At 37.5% G+C, this 13563-nt stretch overlaps 1 protein-coding gene across 1 annotated transcript in view; it reads left to right on the forward strand.

Annotated features, from left to right (window-relative positions):
• tpcn2 (two pore segment channel 2) overlaps positions 1-13563 on the forward strand; it is a 102895-nt gene that overhangs the window by 54942 nt on the left and 34390 nt on the right. The window contains exons 13-19 of the mRNA XM_061884584.1: positions 3376-3465; positions 3570-3689; positions 4742-4801; positions 4937-5065; positions 7399-7448; positions 7626-7725; positions 9986-10057. Of these exons, the coding sequence (XP_061740568.1) occupies positions 3376-3465; positions 3570-3689; positions 4742-4801; positions 4937-5065; positions 7399-7448; positions 7626-7725; positions 9986-10057 (621 nt within the window). The remainder of the gene's footprint in view (positions 1-3375; positions 3466-3569; positions 3690-4741; positions 4802-4936; positions 5066-7398; positions 7449-7625; positions 7726-9985; positions 10058-13563) is intronic.

A 13563-nucleotide genomic window follows, 5' to 3' on the forward strand; every position in this document is an offset into this window, starting at 1 on the left:
CTACAGCATTCCTTTGTGGAGAGAGGAGAACTTTCCAGAAGGACAACCATCCGTGCAACAAAGACCAGTATGGTAGAGTGGGCAGACAGAAGCCATTCCTTTGTAAAAGTTTAATATATGCACCTGAAAGACTCTCAGAAAATGAAAAAAATCATCAAGTCAGATGAGACAAAGATTGAACTCTTTGGTGTGAATGCCACATGTCATATTTGAAGGAAACCAGGCACCGCTCATAGCATCCCTACAGTGATTCATGGTAGTGGCAGGACCTCGAAGTCTCGTCAAGATAGAGGGAAAATTAATGCAGCAATATACAGAGACATCCTCTTTGAAAACCAGCTTGGAGCAACAGTTCAGCTTTCAGCTGGACAACCATCCTAAGGCCAGAGCGAAGATATCAATGAAATGGCTTTAGGACAACTCTATAAAAGTCCACGAGTGGCCCAGCCGTAGCCCAGACTTGAATCTGATTGGAATCCTTCCCTTTTTTGCTTCCCTTTTTCTTGAAAATCCTCAAATTGTTGCACATCAGCTAAATGAACTCTTAGCGTCTCACAATCTCTGTGAACCCTTTTAGTCCGGTTTCAGGGTAAATCACTCTACGGAGACAGCCGACCAAAAATCTATTGCTAACCATGGATGCTGATGCCTCATCCATGTTGCTGCTACTTGATCTTAGCGCTGCTTTTGATATCATCGATCAAAACATTCTATTAGAACGTATCAAAATACGTATTGGTATGTCAGATTTAGCCTTTTCTTGGTTCAACTCCTATTTTACTGTCAGGATTGTAGTGTTTCTCCCATGACAATTGTACCTCGGAATACATGCTGCTGCTAGGTGACATCACCCTACTCAGTGGCCTAGTGGTTAGAGTGTCCGCCCTGAGATCGGTAGGTTGGGAGTTCAAACCCCCGAGTCATACCAAAGACTATGAAAAAATTGGACCCATTGCCTCCCTGCTTGGCACTAAGCATCAAGGGTTGGAATTGGGGGTTAAATCACCATAAATGATTCCAGGGTGCGGTACCACTGCTGCCCACTGCTCCCCTCCGCTCCCCTCATCAAGGGGATGGGTCAAATGCAGAGGACAAATTTCACCACACCTAGTGTGTGTGTGACAATCATTGGTACTTTAACATCATACCCAAATACGGTGTTAGTTTTCCCGTTATACTGATGACACCCAAATCTACATGCCCCTAAAGCTGACCAACACGCCAGATTATAGTCACTTGGAGGTAGGGCTGGGCGATATACTCGATATATCGGCGGTTTGTCTATATATAAAATGACTATATTGTGATATTCAAGTATACGTTCTCACGCAGTTGGTTTTAGCTGCTAGTATTACACTACAGGCTCTTCCCACTCCTTCTTGTGTCTCCTCACAGACAGCAAGTGCACCTTCTTACATATGTCACAAATGGGACATATGTAACAAGCAGAGAGGTAGCAGCATGGGTAAGGTTAGCTGTGGTGCTAGCGGAGTGGTAATACGAGAGAAAGAAGGTGCCAATCTGGTAACAAATGAAGGAAGAATTAATTCCCAAGAAAAACAGCAGGCGGTCCATCGCCTGGCAGTGGTTTGGCTTCAAGTGGGAAAATGTCGAACAGACAACTGTAATTTGTCACATATGGGGCACAATCGTTGCTACAAAAAGTAACATTACTGCTAATATGTAGCATCATTTGAAAAGTCACCTGCTAGAGAATGAAGAGTTATTACTCCGCATGTCAACATCTCCATTCGGTGCCACACCAACAAAATGCCAAGGCAACCATTTCAAAATCAACACCATATGAAAAAAAATAGTATTATGCAGCTAATTTTTATTTGAAATATTTTGTGTGACATCATGCACAAAAGTGCACTTTATTTGTTTCAAACTATTGCAGTGGCGTTCTGTACAAAAAGTGCACTTTAATTTAGTGTTGTTTTGATATGTCATGTTAGTGACATCATGCAAAAAAGTGCACTCGTAACTTGTTTTATAATGTTTCTGACAATCTTGAACTTTATGTTTTGGAAATGACATGAATGTGTGTGCCACTGCTTAATAACTGTTTAATAAATACAGTTTTGGTAAATTGACTTAGTTGTGATTTCCCTCTCTGCATTAAAGTTTAGAATGAGCATATATTAATGCAGTATGAAGAAGAATGTTTTAATGTTGACACATAGAATCATCATACTGCTGTGATTATATGCATCAAGTGTTCACTCAAGGCTGAGGCAAAATTTCGAGATATATATCTTGTATCGCGATATGGCCTAAAAATATCGAGATATTAAAAAAAGGCCTTATCACCCAGCCCTACCTAGAGGCGTGTTTAAATGAAATTACACAATGGATGCCCACTTTTTGCATCTTAACCCTAAGAAAACGTCAATTCTGATTGTCGGTTCAGCTCGACACCGGAACCTTTTTAATAATACCACCTTAACATTTGACATAAAAAAATTACACAAAGTGACTTGGTAAAGAATTTCAGTATTATCTTAGACCCAATTCTCTCTGTCACACATTAAGAGTAGTATTAATAAAATTTGTCCCATTTTGTCCACCACTGACGCTGAGATCATTATTCATGCATTCGTTACGTCTCGTCTCGATTACTGTAACGTATTATTTTCGGGTCTCCCCAAGTCTGGCATTAAAAGATTACAGTTGGTACAAAATGTGGCTGCTAAACTTGACAAGAACAAGAAAGTTTGATCATATTACGCCTATACTGGCTCACCTGCACTGGCTTCCTGTGCACTTAAGATGCGGCTTTAAGGTTTTACTACTTATGTATAAAATACTACATGGTCTAGCTCCATCCTATCTTGCATTGTACCATATGTCCTGGCCAGAAATCTGTGTTCAAAAAATTCTGGCTTAATAATAAGTCCGCGGGCTTTAGAGAGTTTTCTATTCGGGCTCCAGTACTCTGGAATGCCCTACCGGTAACAGTTTGAGATGTTACCTCAGTAGAAGCATTTAAGTCCTATTGTAGAACTAATTTGTATACTCCAGCCTTTAAATAGACCCCTTTTTAGACCAGTTGGTCTGCTTTCTCCTTTTTGTTCTCTGGCTCCCCTGAAACTCCCCCATCCTGTGTGGAGACGTTATCAGCTGACCGCGGAGCAGCCTCCACGGATGAACCCGCTAGCTGTTCATCCGTTCAACTAGTATTCACATGATGTGAATACTAGTTGGAAAAATCTTTAGATACAACACTTATTATTTCCCAATATGGCTACAGAATATTTTTTATATATGATTTAATATTCTATATAATGTACAACGTTAGTATGTTGTTTGTGTTCAGAAAAAATACCAAAAGTATATTTCTTACTTGTGTCTCTTGATTTTACTATTTGCCAGGAGGCTCGTCAGTATGAACCTGAAGGCTTCATGGATCGAAAGCAGTTCAGGAAAATATTTGACGAACTGGATAAAGACCGTATCAAGGAGGTAAAGTCATTCAACTGGGCGTTACTCTGATAATGCAGGCTGATTATAATTAAAATATGAGGAACGCTATAATCCATGTTAATGGATCTGGTTTTTTTTTACAGCATCCGCCCTTACCGCAGTATAACAGTGTAGTACTGCAGAAGATGCAGCTGGTTTTCAGCCACTACTATTTCACGATACTCGGCAATGCGGTGGCGTTAGCCAATGTGGTGTGCATTTGTGTAAGTAAGACATCCAGCTTACTTTCTTATACTAATGCTGTGCATTATCCAACTGTCAATGTTGCTGACCGTTGGATTGGGTGATAAGAAGACATGTGTTCAGTACATTTTATGCAAAAACTGTAGCTCTTTGGATGGTGACTTACTTGTCCCAATGTACATTAAAAGTAACCATACTCTAATTTTTATGTAATTGTTTTTGTTTTTTTGTCTGTTAGTTAACAACATAACACAAACATAAATGGGTGCGGAAATGTCAGAAATTAGGCAAGGATCATATGATTCGATTATGAAGGTGAGCCGGATCACCGTCTAGATTCAGGATGGTTCAAAATGTTTCAATTTGATAGTATCTGCATTCTATAAGAATTATTACTTCCTTTAAGGCTCTTAACTTTGCCTATACGAAATCTTCAGAGTTTGCTGTCTTGAAGTGTTTTCCCAGTTTGAGAAACGCCCCTCATCAGTTTAAAACTGGCAGCCATTAGAGAACTGGCTTGCTCTTCCCTCATTAATCTTGAACTTTCATTTGGACAAACATGTTTTCTTTCACATAGATTTGTCACTTTCCAATATTTATTGGCACTATCTTAGTGTCATCTCCATTTGAAAGAGGAAGGAACATTCTTCTGTGTTTAGTTGATTATTAATTACATTTTATTTGTGTTTATGTTTAAACGTGGACATATTCTTCTTTAAAAGTTTGGATTTCACACCAACATCTCCTTCAAAATGATTTTTCCTGAAGATTTATTTTTACTACTGGGAGATTGTGCTGGGCGGAGGTTTGAGCTCTTCGGGTGCTTTTCTAGTTGTATTATTGTATATTATTCCATATTAATATTCCATATTATTAATATTGGTTTATGTTTTCAATCAATGTAGAGGTCCTCCAGAACTGCAGGTTAATGACCCCCCAACCCAAAGTTCTTGAAAACAGGTCTTACAGCCAATTCAGGAACATAAAGTTATCTAATCAATGCACTCAGTCTTCTGACGTTTGCTGTAAAGTGTAACATTATAGCATTTAATGCTCTCTTTGTTTTGTTCAGACTGTGTTGGTATTGAATTCAGAAAAGTCCATAGCAGAGCGAGACAACCATTACATGGAGGTAAGCGTCAACATAACAAAAAGACGTCTTGTCTCATGTTGAACCATCACTTTTAATGTCATTTGTAACTTGTAATAATATTGATATTGTAATATTGATACATTCACACAAAACCATGTTTTCTGTCGTTGTCAGATCATCAACTTGTGCTTTATCATCTACTACTTGTTTGAAATGGCTGTGAAAATATTTGCTTTTGGCTGGAAGGGGTACCTATCCTACAGAAACAACATCTTTGATGGTTTTCTCACCGTCCTGTTACTGGTAACATTGTTTGATTGACATTACTTTAACTAAAGTATTCACAATAAAGAAATTGTATTGATAGCCATAGTATTAGAATGGCCAGAAGAAAAGGAATGACAATGTGAAAGGTGATCCATTCAAAAATGAATACGATCGATTCAGTGTTCAATTTTTAAACATTTTTTTTACTATACGATACTTAGTATAGGGTGTAAATTATATTAAAGTGATTAGATGGATATTAGAATTGTTCTTGTTCTTAATACTTTATTACAACATCTTTTTGTTGTATTTTTTATTGTTTACAATACACAATAATAGATACTTCTGGCATTTAAGGGTAAGATCCAAAGGATTTAAATGAGAGCCGATAGTTGTTTTTGCTCTTGTTGAGTTATTGTGCAATCCGATTTATTTTGTCCAAAAAATTGTAAGTAATTCTGCAAACTTAATGTGCTCTCTGATTTACAACAAAACTAACAAGCTTTATACAAATGTGTTATTGTTTGATTTCCTTTCCTATATTTTCAGCTGCGCAATCAATAACATTGTCAAAGTATCGAAGCAGGACTCAAAATTTAATCTGAGGCCAAAATGGGAAAGTTGGAAACCACCAGGACTTTTGAAGAACTGGCAAGAGTGTCTAAAACTGAACAAGATGCAGCAATTTACCAATCCATACTGTATGGTAGAATGGTCAGCCGGAAGCCACTCTTATTAAAAGGAACATAGCAACCCAGTAGACTCCTGAAGGACTCTCAGACCATGAGTAACTATATTATTTGGTCTGATGAGACAAAGATTGAAGTATTTGGCGTTATTGCCTGGTGTCTTCTTTGAAGGAAAGCTGGCAGCGTTAGTCACCTGGATAATATCATTCTTACAGTGAAGCATGGTGGTGGCAACATCAAGCTGTGGAGATGTTCTTAAGCGTCAGGAACTGGTAGACTACAAAGGATAGATGGAAAATATGATTGCAGCAATGTAAAGACATGTCCTGCATAAAAACCTGCTTCACAACAATTTTAACCTAAAACTGGGGCAACAGTTTGTCTTTCATCAGGACAACCATCCTAAGCACACAGCACAGATATCAAAGGGGTGTCTCCATGGAATTCGAGATATTTGTGCCACATTTGTGTACCATACTCATAAACACTTGAGACCGTAATTGCTGCCAAAGGTATATAAAGCAAGCATTAAACAACATAATTGAATATGTGGAGAAGATGTTCATCTTCGGGTACTCAGGACCCACGTTTCTAAAAACCTGTCTTTGGCGGCTAACACTCAAAGAAACCTGTCAGCACATCTGTGTCCTGAGGAAATTGACAAAAATTGGGTGCAGACAGACTTGCCAGTCTTCTGTCGGGCCACAGTTAAAAGCACGTTGGTGCACACCTTGCCTGTATGCTTCATTAGCTGCAGAGTGCCCAATAAGTTTAGATCCATCAGGTCTAAAAGTAACAATCCAAACAAGTTTTGTGTTCCAATCGGTAGTCAGAACCTTGTACAAAGCAGCACAGCGACAGTGTTTTATAAACATCAAGATGTCATTGCTACTGTTGTTTTTTTCTGTATTGAATGTTTTTTTAAGTTTCCTCACTTGTCACTTTGACACTTTGTTCACCCTCTGCTCCTTTGTGGCTTGCCAACTCAATTTAGTTGTACAGGTTCAATGACAATAAAAGTCTCAAATAATACTTCTTACTTTTTTATTGAACTTTAAAAAAAAAAAAAAAGTTTTGTAAACAATATAAACCCTTATCGCTGATAATTGGTTCCGGTCTTTCCATCCGTCGATCCATTTTCTACCGATTGTCCCTTGATTGTGGTAAATGTATTTCTGCAAAGTAGGAATTAATAATCATAAATTAAATAATTTTATAGCTGAAGTTAAAAAAACCGTTAAATACCTTCTAAATATGCCCTATAGACATGACCCACAGACTAACACTTGTTTAATCCAATATACTTTAGTCATGCTGCCTGAACAGTGGCCACGGTAGCAAACAGTGCGCTTTGATTGTTTTGGTCTCATCTCGTGGCAAATGTATTGGCCACAATGCATGCTTAAACATGCTTAATTTGCGCAGAAATATGTAAAATATGCTTTAAAAATGTAATAATTATACGATAGTATGAAGTTGCAAATGTCACAAAGCATGATATGACGAGGCAAGATTTTATCTTGGATTACGTCTGCAACATAGAATGTGGAGAAACGAAGCACTGTGAATGCTTTCCAGCGAGATAGATAAATAGTGATTTCGTTCAGATTTATTTTAAACTGTTTAAGATCTTTTGATTTTGGTAGATTTGTGACTGACATTTTTTTCTCTCACTGCTAGGTCCTGCAAATCACTATTTATGCTACGTACCGCCTTCCTCATACAAATGGGTAAGTTTTTGTTGCATTCACCATTTATAGTATTTAACACAACGTTAACATTGTCTTTAGCTAAAAGACATCTGGATTGGGCACTCTTAGAATGCTTTATAATAAATAACTACGGCTTTCATTACAACAGCCAATTATGCTGATCTCCAAACTGTGTGTGTGTTTGTGTCACTACAGGAACCCGTCCTTTAAGAGTATGTTTTCGTTGTGGGAGATGGTTCGTTTTGTTAACATGCTGATTGTCTTCCGCTTCCTGCGCATCATTCCTGACATCAAGGTAGATAACAGATGGTTTATTCTACTTTCATAGTGTGTGTGTAGGTGCGTTTGACTGTGCATGTGCGAGTCAGATCTGCCCACGTGTATTATTTTTTGGGACTCGACATACACTAACGTTTTGACCTTTTAATACGTTTGTAGTAGGCTTCTAGCTCTTCAACTGCATATTTTGTTGCATTTGGATGGATTCAACTCCAAGTTGAGGTTCTGAAACCTGGATTATGCTCCTTTGTCAAGGCACTAGTGTTGGCTGGCTTCTCCTCACCCATTGCAAAACCTTTTGTATAGTGTGATACTGTGCACTATATGGTTATAAATGCATATATAGTATATGCACTCTGGAGTTTCGGAACACCCTGTGCAGTATTTTACACAGAACAGCTATTTATTGCAATGGGTTTCTTAGCTGGGGGCGATGATTTGAAGTCATTGTACAATTTGCATAATTTTGAATGACTCCTGTATTTTTGTAAAGGGTAAAAACAATTTATATATACTGAATATAGTAGAGACTTACACATTTTAAAGGCCAATCTGTGGAACAAAATTATTTTATTAGTTTTTAGATCAACATGTTATTCTTGTTAGATATATTGTTTTTCTCTACAATTTAACATCGTTACAACAATGTTTACAGTGTTTCTTTCTACAATGTAACACAGGCTGTACTTTGTTGACCCCTGGGTAAATTACATATATTGTTCTGCCCTTCCTAAATGTTGGAATTTGCTTGTAGTTATAATGTATTTATATTTTGGCAGATGGGTAAACAATCCTTTAAGTTAGAGTTGAACAAAATCCAACTTTGGGATGTTTTTTTTGATAGTCTCCACAATGAAGTTACTGTAAAACTAAGCACACAAAGGTTAGTACATTGTATATTCTATTAAAAAAGAATGACAATTGAGACACATTTCTTATAACATTGATATTTATCGTGCTGCAGGTGGTGGCCACATTGAACACTTGTAAAACAGAGAATATAATTGACTGTGAATAGAATTTGGTAGGATTTTTCTATCTGTACCTTTTCAAAAATATTGCATAATGAAATTGGTTCTGTAGCCTAGTGGTTAGAGTGTCTGCCCTGAGATCGGTATATTGTGAGTTCAAACCCTGGCCGAGTCATACTAAAGACTATAAAAATGTGACTCATTTCCTCACTGCTTGGCACTCAGCATTAAGGGTTGGAATTGGGGGTTAAATCACCAAAAATTATTCTCGGGCGCGGCCACTGCTGCTGCCCCCTGCTCCCCTCACCTCCCAGGGGGTGATATAGGGTAATAGGTCAAATGCAGAGAATAATTTCGCCACACCTAGTGTGTGTGTGACAATCATTGGTACTTTATCGTAATACAATATAATGGTTGCCGTGTATGCCACTGGCATACAATGGCCGATCCGATTGACAGGCTAAAAATAATTATCATCTCGATTGTTTTAAACTTCTACAAACAAATTTTGATTTTAACGTAACAAAATTGACATAAAAAAAAAGTGTTTTTACTTACAGACAAACTGTGTAGAAACTAATATTGACCGCTAATATTTTAATCGTAGGCCTAACTGCTCTGTATTGTGTGCTGACAAACTATGGAAGCCTGTTGCTCAACCCTCAAACTGAAATTGTATTACAAATACACATTTAGTGTTTTGTTTAACATGTTTGCCATGAGAAAGCAGCACATACACGTGAAACTCCAAAAAGTTTGATAGTGTAAAAGTCCATTCATTTTAGCAATTCAACTTCAAATGTTAAGCAAACATGATATACTGTACACTAATTACGTACAAAGTGAAATATGTTAAGCTTGTATTTGTTATGATCTTAATGATCATGGTTTAGTTTTTGAAAACCCCAGATTTTCTGAAATTTTCAATTCAAGGTTTTCATAAGCTATAAGCCTTAGTCATCAAAATTATAATTAATAAGTCTTGAAATATCTTGAGTTGCATGTTATGAGCCTATGCCTATGTAATTTGACCTTGTAAGTCTAGTTGCTGGTATAAACAAACCTCTGCGCAATATTCTAGTTTTTGAGTTTCACCTGTTTATCATCCCCAAAGGCGAAGTGTTACCTACCTGTAACACCAAATCTTTGGCAAAAATCTGTATTTGTGGGAGCCATTCAAATTTATACGAAACATTTTTGTACATCACTGGTCCAATAATCTGTGCACCAACGCTATCCTTTTTACAAAATAGTACATTACTTCCTCACACTTCCTCACACTGATACAAGTATTTTGTTCCGCAGCTAATGGCGTTAGTTGCAAGTACCTTGTTGGACTTGGTGAAAAACCTAAGAGCCTTTGCAGGAATACTGGTGGTGAGTAAATCAAGATTTTTTTCTCTTAAACAGTACTTTTTATGGCATGATGCCATAAAGAGAGAAACTAATTTGTTTTTAACATGATGTTGTAAGTCATCGAGTACGACTGTAGTGGTTGCAGTTTGGCTAACAATGAAAGTACCATGTATGCACGTGAACTGTGGCCGAACATAGGTTACATCAATGTAGCTGTCAAACTGGAACTAGGCTTAGATGATGTGGCCTAAAAATATATTTAAAAAAAATGTTTACAAAAAATTAGATTTACGATTTTTTTCCCCAACTTTTAAACAATAAATAGAAATTACAAGATCATTCGACATTTTATGAAAAACTAGTAGTTACAAATAACATTGCATACACTGAATCTTACTCTTAGCCAATTCTATTTTTTATAATGTTCTTTTTAGACCAGATATGAATTTAACTTTTTATGGAATACTTTTCAAATAACTAAATTAAGAGCTTCCACTGCGAGGCAATAGTTTTGTTTTGAATAAAATACTAATTTAAACAAAAAAATTTAAATCGCATGCAAATAAAGAATACTCTCTAACACTAAATATGAATAAAATACAAACTTCAAACTTCTGTCTTGAATAAAATACATATGTAAATAAAAAATTTAGTAGTGTACAATGTATGCAAAAAATAATCAAGTAAAACATTGACTGTTTTAGTAAGTGGATAAATGCAGACTTTTCCAATGTATGTGCACATGTTGGCGATGTGCAGAGCGACTTCTTTCGTGATTGCTTTCTGCATTGTGCTATTTTTTTTCATACATGGTACCTTGTGTAAATGATTCCACCATAGTAAGATGCTAAATAGCTGGAGTTTGTTGTTCATTGCTGTGATCTTTTTCGCCTCGTAGAGTTGCATTTCCCCCATTCAGCTAGATGCTTCTGTTTCAGATGCTAGAATAAATGTGTTGTGCTGCTTCCTTTTTAAAACAATCTTTGCAGTGTGCAATCTTAGCAGATCGCTGAAACATTATTTCCCTTGGTGGTACAAGCACTAAATTAGGTACATATTTGTTTTAGGGTTTATTCTCTTCAAAAAAGTATGATATCCAGATTGAAAGACAAAATGGCCCCCATTTGAAGTGGTTTTAAAACTGTGTTCAAGCTATATTTTGATTAAATAGTGTTATATTTACCCCAAGAGGGCAAAGCAGTAGAAAATGGATGGATGGATGTTTATGCTCTATACATCAAAATGTTTTTGATCATGAAAATCCAAGTGTGCATTTTCGAAATCTTAAATATTGAAAACTAACATGATATGACTGGAATGAAGTGACAATAACACTCTTGGTGATGCTTTTAGTTCAAACAAAGGACGGTCAAGTATAGAGACATGTATTGTGGGTAGTAACGTGCTACATTCACATTACATTACCACATTATATTTACTTAAAGGGGAACATTATTACCAGCCCTATGTAAGCGTCAATATATACCTTGATGTTGCAGAAAAAAGACCATATATTTTTTCCGATTTCCGAACTCTAAATGGGTGAATTTTGGCGAATGAAATGCCTTTCTATTTATCGCTCTCGGAGCGTCACCTAGGTAATAAAGCCGCCATTTTCTCAAACACATTACAAACACCGCGTCTCAGCTCTGTTATTTTTCGTTTTTTCGACTATTTTCTGGAACCTTGGAGACATCATGTCTCGTCGGTGTGTTGTCGGAGGGTGTAACAACACTAACAGGGAGGGATTCAAGTTGCACCACTGGCCCAAAGATGCGAAAGTGGCAACAAATTGGACGAAATTTGTTCAAAATATGAGGGTGTGGGGAAAGCCGACGAAATGCTCAGTCGTTTGTTCCGCACACTTTACCGATGAAAGCTATGCTACTACAGAGATGGCAAGATTGTGTGGATATCCTGCGACACTCAAAGCAGATACATTTCCAACGATAAAGTCATAGAAATCTGCCGCCAGACCCCCATCGAATGTGCTGGAGTGTCTGCACATTTTACCGGCGGTGCTAAGGCAGACATGGCACAGAGATGTATGGATAACCTGCGGATGCATTTCCAACGATAAAGTCAACTAAATTACAAAGGTCAGTTTTGTTGATTTTGTTGACTTATGTGCTAATCAGACATATTTGGTCGCGGCATGACTGCCAGCTAATCGATGCTAACATGCTATTTAGGCTAGCTGTATGTACATTTGAAACTATATTTACAACCAGCGTTTCCCTCCACCCGCATTTAATGCCAAACAAACACTTACCAATCGATGGATTTAAGTTGATCCAGTGTCACAAGATGCGAAACTTCCGATCGTTAGTCTGCACATTTTACCGGCGATGCTAAGGCAAACATGGCCGAATAGCGTCAATAGCTATTCGCTCAATAGCTTCAGTTTCTGATTCAATTTCGTTTTCGCTATCTGCCTCCATACTCCAACCATCTGGTTTAATACATGCGTAATCTGTTGAATCGCTTAAGCTGTTGAAATCAGAGTCTGAATCCGAGCTAATGTCGCTATATCTTGCTGTGCTATCCGTATTGGCATCACTGGATGACGTCACAGGAAAATGGATGATGGCTTCATAGATAGCGAAAATCAGGCACTTTAAAGTTTGTTTTAGGAATATTTTGAAAAAAACTTCAGAAAATAAAATAAGCCACTGGGAACTGATTTTTATTGGTTTTAACCCTTCTGAAATTGTGATAATGTTCCCCTTTAAGTCACTTTTTAGATTAATTGTATTTGTCAAAGTACTTTTAATGCAACTTACTTTTTACTTTTAATCGAACATTTTTGTGAAGAAGAAACACTACTTATCAGAATCAGAATCAGCTTTATTATCATTACGCAGGGTAACGAGATTGAGGCCATTCCATACAGTGCGATGTGTGCATGCAAGAAAACAATGTGTAAATATATAAAAATATAAAAAATATGGAAGTGCAAAGAAAGGTGTGGAAGAGAACAATTTACACTCTATACTTTCTGTACAATGTACACTCTGTACACTCTGTGCAAATATACACCCTATACACTCTGTACAAATGTGACTCTATACACTCTGTACAAATGTACACTCTACAGTGGGTGAAATCAATATATACATGAATATCTACATGAAAAAAACAGGGTGGTTGGTGGAATGTGTTATTGCACCGAAGAGAAGGCAGTTATGAGGGTCAATGGGGCAGTCTGTTCAGGGTGGTTATGGCCCTGGGGAAGAAGCTGTTCTTTAACCTGTTTGTCTTGGTCTTAATGCACCTGTAGCGCTGCCCAGAGGGCAGCAGGTGGAAAAGGTCAGAGCCAGGGTGGGTGCTGTCCTTGATGATGGCACTGGTTCTGTTGAGGCAGCGGGAGTAGATGTCTATCAGAGAGGAGACTGGGCGGCCGATGATCTTCTGAGCCATCTTGACCACTCTTTGCAGCCTCTCCCTGTCTGCTGCAGTGCAGCTGCCGTACCCTACTGTAATACAGTAGGTCAGCAGGCTCTCGATGGACGAGCGGTAGAAGCTCA

This window comes from Nerophis ophidion, linkage group LG02 (genome assembly GCF_033978795.1).
Source record: "Nerophis ophidion isolate RoL-2023_Sa linkage group LG02, RoL_Noph_v1.0, whole genome shotgun sequence".
Lineage (NCBI taxonomy): Eukaryota > Metazoa > Chordata > Actinopteri > Syngnathiformes > Syngnathidae > Nerophis > Nerophis ophidion.